This window comes from Vulpes vulpes, chromosome 15 (genome assembly GCF_048418805.1).
Source record: "Vulpes vulpes isolate BD-2025 chromosome 15, VulVul3, whole genome shotgun sequence".
Taxonomy (NCBI): domain Eukaryota; kingdom Metazoa; phylum Chordata; class Mammalia; order Carnivora; family Canidae; genus Vulpes; species Vulpes vulpes.
The window spans coordinates 2,130,876-2,154,163 of record NC_132794.1 but is presented as its reverse complement, the minus strand read 5'-3'; the positions used below and the strand labels follow the sequence as shown (position 1 = coordinate 2,154,163).

The following is a 23,288-nucleotide window of genomic DNA, read 5'->3' as shown; positions in this document are numbered from 1 at the left end:
AGAGACCAAATGCTTAAACTAAACATCAGACATTCTTTCTCACCATCTTGGACGCCAAGCGTCCAAGGTCAAGGTGCTAGCAAAGTTGGTTTCTGATGATACGTCTCTCTATGATGTGTCCTCACGTGGCAGTGGGAGAGACAAGGACAGAGATGGGCTTGGGGTGGGGAGGGCGGAGAGGAGAGAGCAAGGGACCACTGCAGTGTCTCCTCTGAGAAAGACACTAATTCCTCATGACCTCACGTAAACCTGATTATCTCCCAAAGGACCCCCTTCCATGTACTGTCACATTGAGGGTTTGGGCTTCCACTTCAGAGGGGGACCACAGTGCAGCCCATAGCGGTTACTAACTTCTTGAAAGCCCAGTGCTTCCAAAGATTTTGGCCTTAGGTAGATAGGGTCGTTGATTACTGGGGTGTATTTCACTCACATTGAGCCATCTAAATGGGTTTCCCCGGAGCAACATGGCCTGGTTTGTTTTTGTAGATTCTGTAATGTGTCCAGAATGGTCATTGGTAGAACCATGTGACAGGTCTGTGATCCTGTGGAGTTTTGCTTCTCCTGCCAGCATTCCTTGACGTCTCTGTATGAATAAAATATTCTGTGATTGTTCACTGTTTTCTTGTGTTTTTAGGACACTAATCTCCGCACGTCCTTCCTTTAGTTGGTTGGTATTTATTAAACACTTAACCAGTCAGTCCGGTAGCCTTGTGGATTTTCTCAACAAGCCAGGTGCTTGTAGAAAGGAGGCCAGAGTATGTGCTGCCCTGTAGTCACTGTGGGGCTGGGGCTTCAGTGCCCTCTTGGAGTTTAGGAGGTGGGGCTCCCCACTTCATTAGCTGACTTCATAGGTTGGCAAGCACCTGGGTTTATTTCCAGATATATTGGGGGGGGGGGGTAGAGGATGGGCGGATATAGACATCTTTACTTGAGAACTTCTTTATGTAGGTGAGAAAGTGGTGGGATTCTTCAAAACAGCTCTAAGGATTGGACTGTTTACTAATATTGTTTTGAAATTCAGGTTCAGAACTTACAGTCCTTAATTTTCAGATTTTATGATTTCCAGGAGCTATCTAGGCACCCATTTATGTTCTCCTTTTGACAATATAATGTGTTTTGGTGTGTGAAGATAGTATGGGGTCGGGAAGTTTTAGGCCGTCTCTTTTGAATAGCAGTGCCTCTTGCCTGTCACGTTGAGTCTATTCCAACAGGCCTGGCAGTAACCAAGGCCCTGCTGCCTCTAGGTGGTCTAGAGTGAGACATGGCGAGTAACTCATGGTGATGTGCGTTTACAGGTCACAAAATTGTACTCCCTCTGCATTGTTTTGCACAACTGAGAGACCTCCATTTTACCCCTTCCAACGCTGTGGTCCACGTGGGCGGTGTTTTGTCCGTGGAGATAACCATGTGCAGTCAGATGCCCATCCCCGTCTACGTGGAGCAGATCGCCATCAACGTCCACTTCAGCATCGAGAAAAACAACTACCGGAAGACCGCTGAGTGGCTTACCAAGCACAAGACGTCCAACGGGATTATTAACTTTCCGGTGGAGACCTCGCCTTTCCCCGCATCCCAAAACAACTTACCAGCGCTGGAGTTGTATGAGATGTTCGAGAGGAGTCCTTCTGATAATTCCTTGAACACAACAGGGATTATATGCAAAAATGTCCATATGCTCCTGAGAAGGCAGGAGAGCAGCGCTTCTCTGGAAACACCGTCAGGTGTGGCTCTGGAGGATGGGGCCCACGTGCTGAAATGCAGCGGCGTAACACTGGAGCCGGGGGCCAATAGGATCACGTTCAGGACACAGGTAGGTGTCGGGGTGAGGAGCTGACTTGAAAGATGGTCAGGAAGGGTTTCAAGCTCGCCAGAGCCGTTGGAAGTGTGGTGAGAATCCTGTAGAGGTCTCGGTGCGTTACCCTCGTTTTTGTTTATGTCCTTAAAGAAAAATAGCCTAATATTTAAAAAAATCTTTTATATGCACACAATTTTATGACAGTTGATGCATTTTGCAAGAAGTTCTTACCGTGGGTAATTATTTTTGCTCTCACTGGATTGAGAGTTTTTCCCCTTTGTGTTAAAATATACCCTCGTTTGTTGAAATGACATTCCAGAGAAGATGGCACGGTTTCATGTCAAACTTTGTTTTCCTTTCACTGGCTGCATGGATATCAAAACAGCGGCACCTGCTCTGATACAAATCTTCCCCTCAGGCAGCGTGTCCCGTGAGGCCCCCTTGACCCACGAGGACTCAGCCAGTGCAAAGTGCAGCTGCTGTCACTAGGCCTTAGTCTAGGCTCAGAGCAGGTCTCAGATCTCAGGCAGAAGGTTCCATTAGACCTCTTTCAGGGCAGCCCCAGTGGCTCAGTGGTTTAGCGCCGCCTTTAGTCCAGGGCGTGATCCTGGAGACCCGGGATCAAGTCCCGCATCGGGCTCCCTGCATGGAGCCTGCTTCTCCCTCTGCCTGTGTCTCTGCCTCTCTCTCTCTCTCTCTCTCTGTCTCTCATGAATAAATAAATAAAATCTTAAAAAAAAAGACCCCTTTCAGAAGAGAATGCCACAGATGACATTTATTAAATTGAAGGTATGTTCTTAGAAGCGGACAGGGAAAAAAAAAAAAAAAAAAGCGGACAGGGAGATTTAAGCATCAGTTATTCAGAAAATTTTCAACCAAGAGACTCTGAGGGCTCTGGCGAATGGCCCGCAGGCTGAGGTAGAACCATCAAGTAATAGGTGAGAGGGTAAGGAAAACAGGCATCTCAGGGATGGTGGCGCAGCCTTCCCTTGGGAAGTCCATTACAAGAGCGGGCGGTAACTTTCTGAACACCCGACTTTGACCATAGGCCAAGGAGCCTGGAACATACACGCTGCGGCAGTTGCGCGCCTCAGTGGGCCCCGTGTGGTTCGTCCTGCCTCACCTGTCCCCGCGGGTGCAGTACGACGTGTACTCTCAGGAGCCGCAGCTGCACGTGGAGCCGCTGGCCGGTGAGTGGGCCGCCGGTGAGTGGGCCGCCGGTGAGTGGGCCGCCAGGGGAGCCGGGCCGCTCTCGCCGTGGGCCGCGCTGCGCTTCCCTCCCTACACGGGAGCCCCATCCAAAGCTGCTGTCCTCCCCTCCGTTAAGTCCTACAATTGGAAGGAGTTAGAAACAAATGATCGAAGACCATGTGGCACTCGATTAAAACACAAGTGAATTTCTCAGTTGTTCAGGCTGAACAGGATGTATTTATTTGGCTCATTTCTTGATTTGGGAAAAAAAAAATTCAAGGAAGGCATTTTTTTCAGTGTGTCCATACTCCTTACTTTTCTGATTTTGAAGTCTCCCCGGCCACCAGGAAAGGCCTTGAGATGCTGCCCAGCCTCTCTGACGGTTCCGTTGGAGGAACGCTCACGAGGAGAGCTGAGCACCGCCACTCTGAGGGCCTGGGACACCCCAAACCTCACCCGGGACCAGGCGCTGGTGCTCCCGCCCCTGCTCCCATCCATGGCCCTCATTCCTGTTCTTGCCCGTGCCTTCCCGTCCCTCTCATCTGGCCACTCCTCCTCCTGGGTCCTGATCTCTCGCCTTCTCCCTTCTGTCTGCCCTGGCGCAGGACTCCGGGGGACCTCAGCCCATCTCCGCCCTCCCCATTTCTGTCCCGAGGAAAGCAGTAGCTGCACCTTCCACCCAGTGGGTCCTGAAGGTCTGACCTAGAAAAGCCAGAACAATTCTGAGTAGCACCAGTACATTCGATTTCATTAGCCTGTTCTTTAGCCTCCTTACTTGCATCTCTCTTGCTAACATTTGGGACGTTCATAGATGTGGTTGCCACCGTGAGCCCTGACTCTGTCTCTGGTGCCCCTGAGAATCAGGTTCTCATGTTGCCAGCAAGGCCCCCCTCAACTCTGCATCCTTGTAATCGAGATGAAAAGTGAGGGTGGAGGGGTGGAACAGGAGTGAAACGGGGAGTATCTGCAGGGAACAGCCCTCTAACAGAAGAAGCAGAGCATCCTCTTAACCTCACACCAGGCCCTCCGTTGATTGATCGTGATGCTGATTGCCGTCTTTTTCCCTTCAGATAGCCTTTTGGCTGGTATTCCTCAGAAGGTAAAGTTCACTGTCACTACTGGCCATTATACAGTAAAAAACGGGGACAGCCTCCAGCTCAGCAACGCAGAAGCCATGCTCATCCTGTGTCATGCAGAGAACAGAGCAGTGATCTACTCCAACACAAGAGGTGAGGCGGCAGTCACCCGGTGAAGGCGGACCCTTGCCATTGTTGCGCACTGTGAGGCCGTAAGGCGCCCGTGGTCCCGGCCATCCGCAGGCGGTATCTGAGGATTCCTTCTCCCTGCGACTCTTTCTTGGCAACGTCCTGCCTGTAGGTGGGCTGGGACCCTGACCTTGGGCGGGCCTTCGTATTTGGGATGAATAGGCAAAGCCATGTGTGTGCTGGGTGGCCAGGCGGTGTGACCTAGCTAAGGGCTTCTGATGCAGCATCACGGACAGGGCTCCGGTCCTAGATGAAGCCTTGCCAGCCTGCAGTCTCTTCCTACCTCCTTTACCCTCCTCACCTAAAAGTAAAAGAAAATAGGCCTTTTCAGGCACTGGCCAGAAGCCCTAGAAAAGTCCCGTCTCCCCTGGTTCCCAGGCAGGAGGTCTGGAGACGCAAGGACCTGCTCTCATTCTGGATGGGAGCCAGTCTGATAGTGGAGTGGAATGGGAGCATGTTGTACAGGGAAACACACAGCACATGGGTGGGCCACGTGGGAAGTGTCCCTTCTCTGTGTTTAGACTTAGCGCAGTGGCCGTGTCTGGTCTACAACCAGCCAGCTTATACGACATTAGTGTCTGAGAGGGTGTTCGTTTCTCATTTTCCTGCCTCTGCCCTCCCACCTTAATTCTTCTTAGATACACTCTTCCAGGTGCGTAGGAGCAGCGGGAGTTGGGCTGGGCCTGTCACCTACTAGAAGAGAAAGGAACAAGGAAACACAGGGAATGTGTTAGAAGTGACTTTTTCTGTCTTTCCTAGAAAAGGCTTCTGATGTGTCGCTCCGGGTTCAGTCGTCTGACAAGGTCACAAGCATCAGCCTGCCTGCTGCTCCTGCGTACCACATGATTGAATTTGAACTGGAAGTTCTCTCTTTACCTTCAGCTCCAGTAACTGGAGGAGACAGCAGCACGCTGGGGGTAACAGAGCCCCACAGGAAGCATAAGGACACACAGAAAGCTGGCCACTGCATGGCTACCACAGACCATAAAGTAAGGAGGGCTGGAAGTGCCCAGCCTGCGCTGGCAGCCTCTGCCTTCGTGCTTGTTCTGAAAGACAGTACTTAAGAGATGACTTGTGTCGAAGTGGCACACTTACCATTCCCGATTCCACATCCTCTCATTGGGGTTAGCATTTATATCTTTGAATCACCCCTTCTTAGATAAAGGGTACACCTTGCAAGGACAAAGCCAAACAGGCTCTAAGTTTTCTATACCAACTCCAGAGGGGAGGACAGTTTATTAGAAGAGAGAGAATGTTTGCTTAGGGGAGGTAAGTTGGGTCTGTAGTCCATTTGTCTTGGTGAACAGGATAGAGTGAGTTCTGTGTCTTGACATGCTTTGGTTTCTGTCCACTGAAAGTCAGGTCAGACTTAGCAAAGAGGAAGCTCTATCATTATATGCTTTGATGTTGGTGTTTATTGACAGTTACCTGAAAGATCCATGAACTTTTGTCCCAGATCCTCAGCTCAAGGAACGCATCTCTACCATTGTGCTTTTTCAGGTGTGTCTATGTCTTATAACATAAATACCACTTCTGAGGACTTTTTTTTTTTTTAAGATTTTATTTATTTATTCATGAGAGACACAGAGAGAGAGAGCAAGGCAGAGACAGGCAGAAGGAGAAGCAGGCTCCATGCAGGGAGCCCGATGTGGGACTCGATCCCAGGACCTCAGGACCACGCCCTGGGCTGAAGGCAGGCACCAAATCACCGAATCGCTGAGCCACCCAGGGATGCCCTGAGGACTTTTTAACACATAGAACTGTACCCTTGCAGTCCACATGTAGAACTGTATGCTTGCAGTCCCATAGGAGTATACGTATTTGCATACTTTGAAAAGCTGCTGCCTGTGGGTCTGGCTTCCAGTCACCCTGTGTCTAGGTGCTGAGATACTCCCCTCTAGGACAATGACAAGTCTTGGGACATGCCTCACCTGCTAGGAGGTATTAAAAATATAGTAAGCCCTTGGACAGCACAAAGGTTTGAGCGACAACCAAGAACTGGAACAGGATTGAATTATGAGGCTCAGCTCCTACATTAGGCTGCACCTCTAAGACTGGGAAAGGTGGTTATGCCATGTACTATATAGACACAGAAAGTCCAGTAGGATGAACAGAAGACTATGTTCCAGAGATGGAATAACAGGGTAAAACCTCAGAAAAAAAAAAAATCTTAATGAATTGGAGAAAAGAAATTTACCTGATAAGGAGTTCAAAGTAATGCTCATGAAGATGCTCACCACATGAGAGAAAAACAGATGAACATAGAACCTAACAAAGAAATGGGAAGTATCAGAATGTACAGATAGAAGGCACAGAGTGAAGACTCCAATAGCTGAACTGAAATATAGACTAGATGAAGCAGAAGAAAGGATCAGTCAGCTTGAAGTTAAGGCAGTGAAACTCAGTCAATCAGAACAGCAAAAAGAAAAAAATGAAAAGAGTGAAGATAGCTTAGGGGCTTATAGAACAAATGGAAACAGACTGTTATTTGGATCATAGGGCTTCCAGAAGGAGAAGAGAGGGAGAAAAGGTAAGAAATCTTGAAGAAGTAATGGCTGAAAATTTCTTAATCTGCAGAAGGAAGCATATCCAGATCCAAGAAGCCCAGAGAAACCCACACCAAGGCACATTATAATTACATGTCAAAATTAAAGACTGGGAGAGGATCTTAAAAGCAACAAGAGATGGGGTGGGGAAGGGGGGAAGGAGGTTAAAAAAAATAAAAAGACAGCAAGAAAAAAAACAATTTATTACATACAAGGAACCCTCCCTTAAGTCTAATGGTAGATTTTTCAGCAGAAATTTTGCAGGTCAGGGGAACTGACCTGAAAGTCAGTCAGTCAAAGTGCTGAAAGTAAAATCTCTAAAAATAATACTCTGTTAGGCAAAGTGATTATTATTATTTTTTAAAAATTTTATTTATTTATTTGTGAGACACACACAGGGAGAGAGAGAGAGAGGCAGGGACACAGGCAGAGGGAGAAAGGCTCCATGTAGGGAGCCCAACGTGGGACTCGATCCCGGGTCTCCAGGATCACACCCTGGGCCGAAGGCAGGCGCTAAACTGCTGAGCCACCGGGCTGCCCAGGCAAAGTGATTATTCAGAAGTGATGAGAGATAAAGTGTTTTCCAGAGAAACAAAAGCTAACGGAGTTCCTCACCACTTACCTGGCTTTATAAGGAATGTTCCAGGGACTTCTTTAAGCTGAAAAGAAAGGATATTCACAAGAACACATGTGAAAGAATAAATCTCACTGACAAGATAAATATATAGGAAAAGTATAATGGGTTAAGCACTTATAAAGCTACTATGAAGGTTAAAAGACATAGGTAGTACAAATAACTATGATGACAATAATTAGTTAAGGAATACACAGATAAAAAGATGTAAAGTGTGACATCAAAAACATCAAAGGAAAAAAACATCAAATGTGGGGGCAAGGGAGAGTAAAAATATTGAGCTTTAGAAATATGTTATTAACTTATAGTAGATTATAAACATAAATTGTTACATGTAAGCCTCATGGTAGCCACAAAGCAAAAGCCTGTAGCAAACATAGAAAAGATAAAGAAAAAGAAATATAAGCATACTGCCAAGGAAAGGCATCACACCACTAAGGATTAGAAAGCAGAGAAGTAAGGAACAGAAACTACAAAAACTGAAAGAAAACAATTAACCAAAATGGCACCAAGCACATGTCTACCCACAATTACTTTAAATGTAAATGGACTAACTTTTCCCATCAAAAGACAAGGAGTGGCTCGAATGGGTAAAAAAACATCAAGACCTATCTATATACTGTTTACAAGAGACTTCAGACAAGGCACACAGACTAAAGTGAAACCAAAACCTAAAAGAAATCTGGAGCAGCTCTGCTTTTATCTGACAAAATAGACTTGAAAATAATGATTATAACAAAAGACAAAGAAGATACAGGTCAGTATCTCTGATGAACATATGTGCAGAAATCCTCAACAACACTTTAATACCACATTTATGTCAATTGATAGATTTCCCAGACAGAAAATCAGTAAGGACACACTAGCCTTAAGTGTCACATTAGACCAAGTAGACTTAACAGATATTTACAGAACATTCATCCAAAGGCAACAGAGAATACACATTCTTCTCAAGTGTACATGGAACATTTTTCCAGGACAGATTGTGTATTAGGCCACAAAACAAGTTTTAATAAGTTTAAGAGAGTTAAAGTCACCTCATGCATCTTCTCTGACACCACACTATGAAACTAGAGATTAATTACATGAAGAAAATGGGAAAATTCACAAATATGTAGGGGATTAAACAACATGCTGCTGAACAACCAATTGGCCAAAGATCACATCAAGAGAGATCAAAACAAACCTTGAGACCAATGAAAATGGAAATGTAACATGCCAAAATTTATGAGTTGTGGCAAAAGCAGTTCTAAGAGGGAAGTTCAGTATACTGTAGTAGCAGTATAGACCTACTTTAAGAAAGAGGAAATGTGGGCAGCCCAGGTGGCTCAGTGGTTTAGCACCGCCTTCAGCCCAGGGCGTGATCCTGGAGACCCTGGATCAAGTCCCATGTTGGGCTCCTTGCCTGGAGCCTGCTTCTCCCTCTGCCTGTCTCTGCATTTCTCTCTCTCCCTCTCCCTCCCTCTCTCTCCCTCTCTCCCCACCCCCCCTCATGAATAAATAAAATCTTAAAAAAAAAAAAAAAAAGTCTCAAACAACCTCACTTTACACCTCAAGGAACTAGAATAAGAAGAACAAACAGCCCAAAGTTAGTAGAAGAAAGGAAATAACAAACATTAGAACAGAAATAAATGCCTTAGACTACAAAGACAATAGAAATGATCAGTGAAGCCAAGAGCTGGTTTTTTTAAAAGGTAAAATTGACAGACTTTTTGCTAGACTCGCCAAAATAGAGAGGATTCAAGTCAGAAATCAAAGAGATGTTGCAGCTGACACTGCAGAAATACAAAGGATTGTAAGAGACTACTATGACTGACTATATGCCAACACACCGAACAATCTAGAAGACATGGATAAATTCCTAGGAACACACAACCTGGCAGGAGTGAATCATGATGAAATAGAAAATCTGAACAGACTGATTACTGGTAAGGAGACTGAATCAGAAATCAGAAATCCCAACAAACAAGGATCAGGTGGTTTCACTGTTGAATCCTATCCAATGTTCAAAGAAGAATTAATTAATACTAGTTCCTCTCAAACTCTTGAGAAAAACAGAAGAGGAGGGAACTCTTCCAAACTCATTCTTCGAGGCCAATGTTAACAAACCGGAAAGGATGCCACAGGAAAAGAACATTACAGGCCAGTATCTCTGATGAACATATGTGTAAAAAGCCTCAAAAACACCTTAGCAAACCAAATTTAACAATACACCAAAAGGATCATATACGAGATCAAATGGGCTTTATTTCAGGGAGGCAAGGATGGCTCATCAACCACAAATCAATCAGTGTGATAAACCACAGTAACAAAGTAAAGAATGAAAATCATATGATCATCTCAGTAGACTCAGGAAAAGCATTTGGCCAAATTCAGTATCTGTTTACGATAAAAACTCAACAAAGTAGATATAGAGGGAACATACATCAACATAAAGGCCATACATGATAAGCCCTCAGCTGTTATCATGCTTAATGGTGAAATACTGAAAGCCTTTCTTCTAAGATCAGGAACAAAACAAGGATGCCCACCCTTAATCAGTGTTGTTTAACATAGTACCAGAAGTCCTTGCCAGAGCAATTAGTCAAGTAAAAGAAATCAAAGGCATGCTAATTGGAAGGAAAGAAGTAAAATGTCACTATTTGCAGATGACATACTATATATATAAAGACCTGAAGACTTCATCAAAAAACTTACAATAAATACAGTAAAGTTGCAGGATACAAAATTAATAGGGAGAAATCTGTTGTGTTTCTGTATGCTAATAATGAACTATCAGAGAAATAAAACAATTCCATTTACAATTGCATTGAAGTTATAAAGAATAAAATACCTAGGAATAAACTTAACCCAAGGAGGTGAAAGACATATATAATGGAGACTATAAGACATTAATGAAAGAAACAAATACATGGGAAGATATTCTATGCTCTTGGATTGAAAGATTTAATACTGTTAAAATGTCCATACTACCCATCTATATATAGATTTAGCATAATCCCTACCAAATCCAATATTTTTCATAGAAATGGAACAAATAATCCTAAAATATGTATGAAATCACAAAAGACTCCAAATACCCAAAGCAATCTTGAGAAAGAACAACGCTGGAGGCATCATGCTCCCTGACTTCAAACTGTATTACAGAGCTGTAGCTATCAAAACACTATGGGAGCAGCATAAAAGGATATATACAGATCAATGGAACAGAATAAATAAACCCACATATATATATGAGCAATTAATTTATGACAAAGGAGCTAAGAATGTGTAATGGAGAAAAAATGTCTTTTTTTAAATTTTTTTTTAAATTTTTATTTATTTACGATAGTCACACACACACAGAGAGAGAGGCAGAGACACAGGCAGAGGGAGAAGAAGGCTCCATGCACTGGGAGCCCGACGTGGGATTCGATCCCGGGTCTCCAGGATCATGCCCTGGGCCAAAGGCAGGCGCCAAACCGCTGCGCCACCCAGGGATCCCCGAAAAAAGTGTCTTCAAATGAATGGTGTTGGGAAAACTGGACAGCCACATGCAGAAGAATGAAACTGGACTCTTGCCTTTAATCCATTTTGAGTTACCTTTTTTTTTTTTTTTTTTGGTTGGTTTAAAGCTGGAATGTAAGACCTAAAACCATAAAATTAGGTGGTAAGCTCCTTGATACTGGTCTTGGCGATGATTTAATGAATCTGGCAACAAAAACAAAAGTGAACTATTGGGACTCCATCAACCTAAAAAGCTTCACAGCAAAGGAGACCACCAACAAAATGAAATGACAACCACGGAATGGGAGAAAATACTTACAAATCATGTATTTGATAAGGTGTTAATACCCAAAATATATAAAGGACTCCTATAACTTCAGTAGCAAAACCTGCAACAGTCTGATTAAAACATGTGCAGAGGCTGAATATTTTTCCGGAGAAGACATGTAGATGCTCGACATCACTGATCAGGTTGACGAGGATGTGGAGAAAGGGAAACCCTCGTGTCCTGTTGGTGGGAATGCAAACTGGTGAAGCGACTCTGGAAAACAGAATGGAGGTTCCTCAGGACGTTAAAAATAGAACTACCCTATATGATCCAGCATTCACACTACTAGGTGGTGACTCAAGAAAATGAAGTTACCTGAAAAGCTGTCTGCACCTCCATGTTCACTGCAGCATCATTTGCAATAGCCAAGTCATGGAAACCACCTAAGTGTCCGAGGATGGATGAATAGATAGAGAAAACATTGTGTATGTGCTCAGGGCAATACTATTCACCACCAAATGGCAAGAAGGAAATCTTGCCATTTGCAACAACGTGGATGGACCTGGAGAGCATTAAGCTTCATGAAATAAGAGAAAAATAAATACAATTTGATCTCTCTTATATGTGGAATCTGAAGAAACTAAAATCAAGCTCAGAGAGCAGATTGATGGGTGCCTAGGATGGGGTGGGGTTTAGGAGAAATGGATGAACTTTTTTGTTTTGTTTTTTAGTTTAAATAAGTTGAATCATTAAAAAAAAGACATGCATGCACAAAAACAGTAGAACAAAAGGCTAACAAACAGTCATAGCGAAGACGTTATGGCATAGAACATTAGACCGGCCAGCACCTAAGGGTAACATTAAATGTTCATTCCCTGAAATTTCTTTTTTCCTTATCTGGTAACAGAATTCAGGAGGCTGAAAACCAGTGCTGGCTGAACACTGGTCTGTGCTTGGTGTATTCATTTGTCCTGTGGGGGACCTCAAAGGGCAGGCCGGTGCCCTTAGGGCAGTTAGTGGCTTGGCCCACGCTCTGCCCCCAGGATTGCCTGCCTTCCTGTTATATGTTCATTGTGTACAGTGTTTGGACAACTCATTTAATTTTGTGATAGTTACTGATTGATCATGTCATATTAACGAAGTGACTAAAAGCACTTTGTCATAACGTCCTGCGTGTTAGAAAACCCGTCTGGCCGTGTCAGTGTGGGAAGCACGAGGTGGGGCATATGGTCCAGAGCTTCCGAGACCCTTCTGGTGACTCACAGATGTCTGGCTACTCCCGTGTTTAGTATTCTTGTCTGGGTGTGTAGCTTTACGTTTCTGCTTTGTTTGTGCACATGTTTAATGGGGGTTTGCTTTCTAAATAGGAAGTGGGAAGGCCATCAGTTTGGCAGCCGCTGCTGACCTGGGTGGCTGCTGTGATGGCTGTGGTCGGGCAGGTGGTCTGAATGCGCGGCCCTGTGTTTCTCCTCAGGTGTCCATTGACTGCCCGTGGTCCATCTACTCCACCGTCATCGCCCTGACCTTCAGCGTGCCCTTCAGGACCACACACTCGCTCCTGTCAGCCGGCACACGGTAAAGGCGCACTCCGGGCCCCACTCCCGTGCCATGCTCTCCTGCATGGACACTCTTGCTGCTCAGAGCTTGGCCTCAGTGACGCTGAGTGTGCTTTCTTATGCAACCATGACATCGTAGTCCCCTTGTTCTGATTCGTGACTCCTGCTGTGCTACAACAGCCAGTCCGCACTCAGGGTTCCCCAGCAGCCTCTAAAGGACTTCGGGCAGTTGGTTTGTAGCACGTGGGATCCACACCAAGGCCCTGATCCTTCTTCATCTCTCCTTCTATTTGTCAAGCCAGTGACCCATTGCCGAACTTGGTTTGGTTTTCCTTTATTTTTTATTTATTTTTAAAGATTTTATTTATTCCTGAGACACAGAGAGAGAGAGAGAGAGAGAGGCAGAGACACAGGAGGAGGGAGAAGCAGGCTCCATGCAGGGAGCCTGACGTGGGACTTGATCCCAGACTCCAGGATCATGCCCCAGGCCAAAGGCAGGTGCTAAACCGCTGATCCATCCTCTCAGTTTTCCTTTAGAAAGAAGGTCTACCGTTCTGAGTTTGACTGGTCACATTCTTGTGGCTCTGCCGCCTGCTGGTTGTCTCAAGGGCGAGGTTTTCAGCCTCAGAGCTACTCACACTTTGGGTCCGAGAACTCCTCGTTTGTGGGGCTCGGGGGTTGCTGTCCTGCACATGCAGCACCCCTGGCTCTCCCATTCTATGCCCACAGCACTCTCCATCCTCCCCACCCCTTTCGTGACAACCAAAAATATATCTTGAGATGCGGCATGATGTCCCCTGCAGGCCAGAATTGCCTCCAGTTGAGAAGTACTCACTGCTCTAGAAGCTGGATTAGACTCCAGCTCTGCCTTTGGAGGAGACTGTTTGGAGGTGGAGCCCCATGCTTCATCCTTCGGCATCAGGGGGCAGTGTCGGCCTGTCCCCAATCAGTGATGGTGTGCGCATGGACCCCTGGGCTCAGGGCTGAGTCTGGCCTCTCACTGTGGAATTCCTTTTGCTTTCATCTGTTGACATTTGCATAAGTTAGTAATAAAAATGCCAGAACTGTATGTAGAGTGCAACATTATACTAGCAGCTTGCTTTCTTGCCCTTCCTGTTATGGGGACGGGACTGTAGGTAGGAATGGCTAAAGACACGAACACTGCTAAACAGAAGTTGGGTTGCTTCCTTTCATACTGGCTTTTCAGACTCCTCTTCCCATGTGACAGGGACTGATGGGAACCCTGTATGTCTGGGGTAGCGAGCACTTTCCTCACCTACTGCAAGCTGCTGCTTGTTTAGGAAAGCCAGTTCTGATCATGTAATAACATGGGTCACAAGCAGAGCATTCTTTGATCCATTTTCCCTCAGAACTGGCTTGCTCGGGAAGATTTGATTTTGGGGGACACTTTCCCCCTGTGAGGTCAGAAGCAGAAATATAGGTAGCAACTGGTTCTTTTTTTTTTTTTTCTTTTTTTCTTTTTTTTTTTTTTTTAGCAACTGGTTCTTATTTTACTTTGTCACTCTTTCAATTCCCCAGAGAGGGTCTTCTCAACCAAAATACATTTATTAAAATCCTTAGATTTCAAAATCGTCTTTTTTGTTTTTCTGCTTTAGGAAATATATTCAAGTTTGTGTCCAGAACTTGTCAGAACTTGACTTTCAGCTGTCTGACGGTAACCTTGTGGATACTGGCAGTAGTGGTGACCTGCAGCTGGTACCACTGAACACCAAGACCCCGCAGGTAACCCTTCTCCAGAATGGGGCAGAGAATAGGGGGAGCGAGAGTGTGATGGAGGAGTATCTAGAAAGTTCTGAGGAAAACACCGTGTTTGTAGAGGGACTCTGGCAACACAAAAACTGGGAGAAGTGAACAGCAGGAAGCACAAGCACATTCCCAAGGGCTCTGAAACTGCAGCTTTGTGGCTGGATGTGCATGTGTGGGTTTCATTCCGTGCTCCGAGCAGCACGGTGGATGGATTGGGAAATAGAATGATTTTATATTTGTGGAAGAATTAAACTTGTCCTACTGGCGCACAGATTTATGTAACTATAGGGTCATTCTTGAGCTCCGTGTTGATTGCATGGACACCCTCACTCCCGTCCACCCGGAGCTAAACGCCTGTCCGCGCCCAAGAAGGAAACCCTGAGTTGGTGTAGCCGTGTGAAAGAGTCCTACTTGTTCACGCTGCCTGGCTACTGCTCACCTTCCTGTTTCAAATATTCGTTTGTCACGTGTGGTTTTTTTTTTTTTCTTTTTTTTTTGTCATGTGTGTTTTTGACAGTAAATGCTGAGTGTTTAGGAGATAAAAGGTTTTCTTGGGATGTTTGATCAGTAGCATTTTTCAAGGACTTTTTCCCCAGCTAAGATTCCACCCATTTCAAATGCTGGCCCAGCCTGTCCCTGTGCTTGTAGGTGTGGACATTAGGCATGAGATGGTGCTTATTCTGTGTTTAAGTTAACATTAAATGCAAAATACTTGGCATGAATGCAAAGATGCCCTTTTTGATTGGTTGATGGCATTTCTGTTTTGGAAATGAATGAGGTACTACACACAAATAAATGTTCTGTTTTATTTAGAGAGAGAGTGTGTGCGCCTCAGCATGAGGGGGCTGGGCAGGGGGAATCTCTAGCAGCTCCAGGCCGAGCCCAACACGGGGCTCGATCCCAGGACTCCAGGATCATGAGCTGAAGGCAGGCACTTAACCGACTGAGCCACCTGCGCACCCCAAAAGATTAAAACTTTGTAACCAGCTTTGCCCAATCTTGTTGCGGCAAGGCGGGCAGGGGGCTGTGGGTGGGGCTGTGGCCACAGGCCTCCAGGGTGACCCACATGGGAGCACCAGGGGGCAGGGTCGTGGCAGGTGGCTGGCAGCGTGGCTTGGAGTGCAGCCGAGGCACGGTGTGGGCTGCGTCTGTGTGTGCAATGACAGTGACTCTCTTTGCAGCACATCTACAGCAAGCAGTCAGTGTTCTTTGTGTGGGAGCTGAAGTGGACGCGGGAGCCTCCCCCTTCTCTGCGCTGCCAGTTCTCCGTTGGATTCTCCCCAGCTTCCGAAGGACGGCTCTCTATCCCCTTAAAGCCGTATACTTACGAATTTCAAGTGGAAAATTTTTTTGTATGTATCATATTTTTTGGTGGGGGTGTGGGGTGGGAAAATGGAAAGTGGCAAAAAAAAAAAAAAAAAAAAGAAGGTGGCATCACACTCCTTTTAATCTAAAAAAATCAGGTAGAAAAAAACCTTTCAATATAATGAAGCAACAGATCCGGGAAAATCAACAGCTCAGTCGTTGGCTGCTGGTACTTCAGACGCCCAGCTGCTCCTCGGGTGACAGGCCTGGCGCGCGTGCCGTCTTGCCAGTGGCTGTAAGATGAGTGTAAGGAGCGAAGGCTCCGGGTCTCTGCTCCCTTGTCCCTTGTTCACGTTTAGAATATCCTGGAACTATTTCCTAGAGTCCTTTCGTCCTGATCCTAGCTGCCACGTGGGGTGGTTACTTTATAAAGGGGTTTTATTTTTATTTTTTATTTATTTTTATTTTTTTTTGTTTTTGTTTTTTGGGGTTTTATTTTTAAAAGAAAAAGAAAATATCATAGAAATCTACTTAATCTGTGCTGTGAAGACTCTCCTATAACCTGTGCATTATGTGTGGAGCTGGAGGTGGCCTTGGGCTGAGGAGGGAGATGCACTTGTCTTTTGGTTTCTTTGGTGAGACTTGGATTTTGTGTTGGGTAGATGAGAATGTAAATACATAGTTTTGTGGTGTTTCCTTTCCTTCTCTACTGAAATCGTAAAACAACACTTCAGGTGTATTCGTCTTTATAGCTCCTGATGTTAGCAGTTTTTTCAGTTTGTCCTTCCAGCCGCCTCCCTGCTCCGTTTCACTGTCTTGATCAGCCTTAGGCTTCAGCAGCATCTCCAGCATGATGGGTCTTTCTGTAGCACACACACCCCTTTCCGGTGTGTTCACGGCGCGCCACATTAAATCGTTCATGTGCTACAGTGCACATACATTCATCGGGTTTGCTCGCTGCCCATGATTATGGGTGCTGGCGGTTTCACTGCTCCTTCTTCCTTTGTTTCCTCTTTGAATCACGAAGAGCACAGATAAGGTTTTCTTTCAGACTGTACAAACTGAAAAAAAAACTGTACAAACTGAGTGAAGAACCTATCTGCTGGGATTGCTGTTCGAAAACCAGTATTCTGTGAGGACTGGAAATAGAGATGCCACTTCTCTAAGGAAAGCTTTATTGAGTTATATAACTTAGATGCCATGAAGTTCAGCCATTTGAAGTGTCCCCTTCGATGCAGGTAGCCATCACCGTGATCCTTATTTTAGAACACTTTTATCATTCCAGAAAGAAACCTTGTTACCCCACACACTGTCACCCCCCTACCGCTGCCTCGTCTCGGGCCTTGGCAACCACTAATCCAGGGGCAGATCTGCCAGTATTTTGGCCTATTCTGAACATTGTGTGCAAATGAGGCGTATTACATGGGTACTTTTATTTATTTATTTAGTTTAAGATTTTATTTATTTGAAAGAGAGAGCATGAATTGAAGGAGAGGCAGACTCCCCACGGAGGAGGGAGCCCGATGCGGGGCTCCATCCCAGGACCCTGAGGTGACCTGAGCCGAAGGCAGATGCCCAGCCAGCTGAGCCACCCAGGTGCCCCTACATGGGCACTTTTTGCCGCTGGCATCTCCCCCCTGGCACCCTGTAGTGTACACCAGACTTCATTTGTTTTTATGGAGGAAGAGCCGTCCATTGTGCGGGTGGACCACGTTTTCCTTCTCATATCTCAGTGGCTGGTGTCTGGGCTGTTCTCACTGTGGGGCCGTCAGGAATAATAACGCTGTGAAAATCCCCGTGCGACTTCTCAGTGCTCACTTCTCTTGGGTGAGTATCGGGGCAGAGTCGCTGGGCTATGTGGGAACTCTGTTTAACTTTCTGAGCAGCCACTGCTCTGTTTTCCAAAGGGACGTCACTTTACACACCCCAGCGACATGTGAGGGCTCCAGCTGCCACATCTTCACCAGCATGTGTCCTCATCCTTCCGCTTCCAGCAGGCGCGAGGGGTCTGTCAATGCAGGTTTTTGTTGTTGTTTCTTTTTAAAGATTTATTTATTTATTCATGAGAGACACAGAGAGGCAGAGACACAGGCAGAGGGAGAAGCAGGCTCCCTGCGGGGAGCCCAATGCGGGACTGGACCCCAGATCCTGGGATCATGCCCTGAGCCAAAGGCAAGATGCTCAACCGCTGAGCCACCCAGGTGTCCTGTCAACATGGTTTTGATGAGCGTTTCTCTGACTGCGAGTGACGCCGAGCACCTCTCATGTACTTCTTGGCCACTTGCATGTCTTCTTTGGAAAGATGTCTATTCATATCCTTTGCCCATTTTAAAAATATTTAGGGTTGTCTTTTTATTCTTTTTTTTTTTTTTTTTTTTTTTTTTTAGGGTTGTCTTTTTATTCTAGTGTTGTAAGAGTTCTTCATGTAGGCTAGACGGCAGCCCCTTGTCACAGGTGCCGCTTGCACACATCTCCCATTCTGTGGGTTGTGTTGTCGCCTTCTCCATGTGTCCTTTGAAGCACAAAAGTTTTTAACTTTGATGAAGTCCACCTTATTAATCACTTTATTGCTTGTACTTTGAAGGGTCTAAGAAATCATTGCTTATCCTAAGATCAGAAAGATGAGAGAGATCTTGTGTTTCCTTTTTTTTTTTTTTGAAAGATTTGAATGTTTGGGAAATGCTTTTCTTTTAAATTTTTTATTTAAATTCAATTTGCCAGGGCAGCCTGGGTGGCTCAGCAGTTTAGCACCGCCTTCGGCCCAGGGCCTGATTCTGGGGTCCCGGGATCGAGTCCCCCATCGGGCTCCCTGCATGGAGCCTGCTTCTCCCTCTGCCTGTGTCTCTGCCTCTCTCTCTGTGTGTCTCTCATGAATACATAAATAAAATCTTTTAAAAAATAAATAAATTCAATTTGCCAACATATAATATAACACCCAGTGCTCATCCCATCAAGTGCCTTCCCCATCATCTGTGTTTTCCTCCAAGAGTTTTATACTTTTTTGCATTAGGTCTGCAATCTCCTTTGGGGTAACTCTGTATGGTGAGAGGTGGTCCAAGTTCATTCTTCCCATGAGGCTACTCCGATGTCCCTGTAGCATTTTTTGATAGGACTAGTCGTTCCTACTCCATTGGATGGTCTTGACATCCTTGTTGAAATCAGTTGGCCACCGGTGTTAAGAGTTTGTTCCAGGCACTGATGGCTGCTGCCAGGTGTGGAAGGCACCTCACTGCTACCTTCTGCTCCCACGGTTGCCCCACAGCTATGCGACTCTGTCCCACTGCCGACAGAAGGCAGCATCGAGGACATGCACTGAGGACAGCATGTCCCTTCACCACTGTCTCTGGGCTCCCTTCCAAGATCCAAGCTCCGAGCAAAGCTCACCCTTCCTCAGCTGAGCTCCCAAACATTCCAGACTGCACACGTCCAGCTGGGAGCTTCTTGGGAGCGCGGAGCTGTTCAGTCGGCCACCCTAGTGCTGCTGCCTTTTCTCCCTGCTCCCTCCTGTGCTCCCTCCTCCTTCCCTGCCCCACAGATGCCTCTGCTCCAACCCTATCTTTTATGCCCTTGACCTTGGAAGGCTGCAGAAGATCCTGGCAGTGGCTTCCTTCAGATCTGTAGAAGTCGGTTCCACTCCCAGACAGATGTCATTGGGTGTTTAACGGGAAAATCCCCAGCAAGGGGCAGCCCCGGTGGCTCAGCGGTTTAGCACTGCCCTCGGCCCAGGGTGTGATCCTGGAGACCCGGGATCGAGTCCTCCGTTGGGCTCCCTGCATGGAACCTGCTTCTCCCTCTGCCTGTGGCTCTGCCTCTCTCTCCTCTCTCTTTCTCTCTCTCTCTCTTTCGTGAATAAATAAATAAAATCTTAAAAAAAAAAAATCCCCAAGCAAAGCCCGTCTGGGACTACTTACTGTTAAACCTCGCTGGCTCCCAGGAAAACGTTTTATTTTGGCAATAGGCTTCTTAATATTCTAAAATGTATTTTCTTTGAACGTTTCCTAACACCAGTAGAATACTTTTGAATCAAGTTTGCTATAATGATTTCGTGTACCTTATGACTTTAGTAAGATAGCTCGTTCTTGTTGCGTGTAGCGCAGGGCACCGGATGGTCAGTCCTGGTTCAACAAAAGGCCATGAGCAGTTGCATAAGAGAAGTTGATTGCTCACAGGTCCTGGAGGAAGTACATGGCATGCCCTGAGGGGCCACACGGGGAGGTGAAGGCAGAGAGCACCTGGGGGCGCAGGCAGGAGGGGGCCGGGTGCTTTTATCGGCATCTGGGGTTCCCGGGCTAGGGCTGGACTGGTCATTTTGAACCAGGACAGTGGGGCTCGTGTAAGCCCTGTGGGGCTTTTATCTCGGGGGCACATGAGGGGAAGGTGCTGGGGGCTGTTGATCACAAGGGGGCTTAGGGAGATGCTGTCAGGAGCTTACGTTTGCGTGTGACCCCGTACTCAGGGCATGTGCCTGCCTGAGGGCCGGTGTCCATGCAGGGCCCCCACAGGCTGCTTGGCCAACGAAACGGATACTGAGGCACAAGAGCAGGAGCAGCGGAGTTGCTCTCACAGGTTCCTGAAGAAACAACCCTCACCTTCCAAAGTAGCACCGCCAGGCTTCAGGTCTTTGTCCCAGGTGGTGAGGGTGTCAGGCGGGTGGGAATAGGTGTGGCTGTTGGGCGAAGAGGTCATCGAGGAAAGGAGAACGTTTGGCCAGAGGCCAGGAAGGAGTGTCACCTTCGCTCGTTGCGGTTCTGGGTCGTGTTTGTAAGAGGATGTGTGTGTCCAGGGACGCGTCCTGAACCAAGCGACAGGCTCTCTGGGCTCCCCCTTCAGTGCCCCAGGAGACAAATACCTGTCAGTCCAGAGAGAGAGAAAGCACATGGAGCAAACTGCTGATAATCCTGAGTCGGGTGACAGCGAGCGGCCTGAGAAAGACTCGGGTGCTCGCGGCGGGGACCCGCCAAGCACGTGTCCCCGCGAGGGGGTTGATCCGGGGCCGCGGCCGGCGTCTCCTCTGACTCCGCGGAGCGGCCGAGCCAGGCCTCCCGCTCCGATGCCCGCGGGCAGCCGGGCCGAGGATACCGTCCCTGCAGGCTGTTCACACGCGCCGGTCTCTCCCTTTCTCGCCCAGACATTGTATAACGTGAGAGCGGAGATCCTGCCCCCCGCAGGCACGGAGCACTGTCGGACAGGCTCGCTGTGCTCCCTGGAGGTGTCCATCACGCGGCTCTCGGACCTCCTGGAGGTGGATAAGGACGAAGCACTGACAGAGTCGGACGACTATTTTTCGACCAAGCTTATGTATGAAGGTGGGTCTGGAGGCGTCTTTTCCCCTAACTGCTGTGCTGCCCCGTGTGTGAGGGGCACACACTTGTGCCCCCTCTTCCCACAGTAGTGTTCCCTAACTGAAGAGAGAATGTTCTAGGATCAGAAAAGCTCCTTTGAATGTTTTATTACGTGGTGTGGTCCTAGGCGGGCGGGATGTAGGGCTTGGTTGCCAGGGAGTCAGGTTTTCTCAAGCGGTCGTTGGGAACGCCGTGGCCCCCAGAGCTGCCCTTCCCTCTCTGCCTGTGATTCAGGGTCTTCCCAGCGCTGCGCCCAGCAGTCCGTGTGTCCTGGAGTCCGGGCCTCGTTACATCCCCAGCCCCAGCTCCATTCCCCCCCGTCCCCCAGCACTGGCCCCCCATACGGGCTCCTCCCCATCGCCAACCGCTCCAGACTCCCCGTCCCCATCCGCCTCCTCCAGGGCCTGGGCTGCTTCACAAGCAGCTCAGTTTGGGGTGTCAGGACCGTTTATGCTCTAAGAAATGGTTGAGGAGCCAACAATTTCTTGTTTTAGTCCCTTAAAAATCACAGTAAATGCATTACATGACATCATGCTTGAAAAAGAACTGTTTTCCGAAACAAAACAAGACAAAAAGAATAATGACATAATTGTGCATCCCCTGGATTCTCCCTAATGTCTGGATTCCCGGAAGGGAGCTGAGTCGTCCTGCTGCACTCCGTGTGTGGTGACGTGGCTAAAGGATGTGAGGGCGCCCCAGGGTCGCCCAGATGGGTAGTTGGTAAAGGGAGGCCTCCTTCGACAGCCCTCTTGTAACCGTGGTTCTCACCAGAACTTGACAAGTGGAACTTTCTTCTGGGCTGGGTACGGAGTGGACTCTGAAACCACGCGAACCAACTTTTCATACTCCGTTTGCTCAGAGCCTTAGATCTGGCTTGTAGTTTGAGAGGCCCTCTTACCTCCGGCTGGCACCCCTCTCCAGCCCGCTCGGAGCTCATCAGGGTAGTCCGAGTCCTGGGACGCTGCCGGGCTCGCAGTGGCAAAGGCAGATTTTCTGAAATTCTCCCTTTTGATCAGAGTTTCGAACTGTATCATTGGCTACGTCTTTGAAGTGACAGGCTCACGTCCCTTCTTTTTCGAGACGACATCTGCCCAGTACCGCAGACTGAAGAGCACCGCTGGCTCAGTCCCAGTGAGCCCGGGAGCCTGGGGGCCCAGAGTGAGGGGTACACGGGGCCCCTCTCGAATGGTTTGCAGCTTCTCAGGAGTCTATAATCATTTCAGAGTTAAAGTTAAGAAGATGTTTCTTTAAGGATTGGATTTAATAAAATTAATTTTAACTACTCCACGAAGGACAGCCTTAGGTAAAACTGGCAGTTTCTATCCTCAAGTGTGTGGTGAGGAACCCAGTGGCCCAACCCCTTGCATGTGGGGCCTCGGTTCATCCTCAGGCTTCCGGTGCCAGCCACTGGTGTGCCTGGCAGCCCAGGGAGAAAGGCAGGGGTGTGACCCCCTGGTCCCCAGGAACCACTGTCTGAGAACTGCTGCGGCACCTCCCTCAGAGGCCCCCCTGCCTTGTGTAGGAAGCCGGCCCTCTGCCACCCCTTCTCTGCTGCTTGGGGACCTTCGGTCCTTGGAGCTCCTGGGCCCTGCTATGTGTCCCCTTGACAGGGCTGCTGTCACCTCTCTGCAAGGCCATCTGCTTGTCCAGACAAGGCTCCTGACCCGCCAACTTCTTGAGTAACTGCTCGATTACATATTTGAATTACACTGGATTATGTCATGGTTGTGTTTTAATAATTAGTGCTAATAACTGCATATATTAGGAATATCTGCTGTGCTGCAGGTAGAAGGGCTTACATACGTCCTTTTCCGTCCCATCCCAGAGGCTTGTGCAAGCGGCAGGTTGGGATTGGGACCCCCCAGTGTGATGCCACCACCTGCTAGACGGACCGCCACCCTGTTCCACCCCATTCCAAATTTAACAGCCAGCGCAACCGTAGTCTGACACACCGCCTGCCTTCCAGCACAGCTGAATCACTTCGTTTATGATGTTGAGCAGAACAAAGTGACTTTCCCTGTGCATCCAACACGTATCTTATTATCAAACCATACGTGTTTCCTGTTCGGGTACAGTTATGAGGCAGCAAGATACAGAATGTATCCAGTTTCGGATTTTACACTCTGGAGTGTG

The 23,288-nt window shown here is 47.3% G+C and overlaps 1 protein-coding gene across 7 annotated transcripts in view; it reads left to right on the top strand.

Annotated features, from left to right (window-relative positions):
• The window catches only part of TRAPPC10 (trafficking protein particle complex subunit 10), an 86,940-nt gene that overhangs the window by 61,716 nt on the left and 1,936 nt on the right, over positions 1–23,288 (top strand). For 3 of the 7 annotated variants that reach the window (XM_072739233.1, XM_072739237.1, XM_025985550.2), the window contains 8 exons: positions 1,296–1,810; positions 2,844–2,985; positions 4,057–4,215; positions 5,011–5,240; positions 12,660–12,760; positions 14,358–14,484; positions 15,690–15,860; positions 20,942–21,119. In XM_072739233.1, the coding sequence (XP_072595334.1) occupies positions 1,296–1,810; positions 2,844–2,985; positions 4,057–4,215; positions 5,011–5,240; positions 12,660–12,760; positions 14,358–14,484; positions 15,690–15,860; positions 20,942–21,119 (1,623 nt within the window). Of the gene's footprint in view, positions 1–1,295; positions 1,811–2,843; positions 3,001–4,056; positions 4,216–5,010; positions 5,241–12,659; positions 12,761–14,357; positions 14,485–15,689; positions 15,861–20,941; positions 21,120–23,288 lie in introns of all 7 variants that reach the window. The other 4 variants (XM_072739232.1, XM_072739236.1, XM_072739235.1 and 1 more) reach the window with 3 other exon arrangements.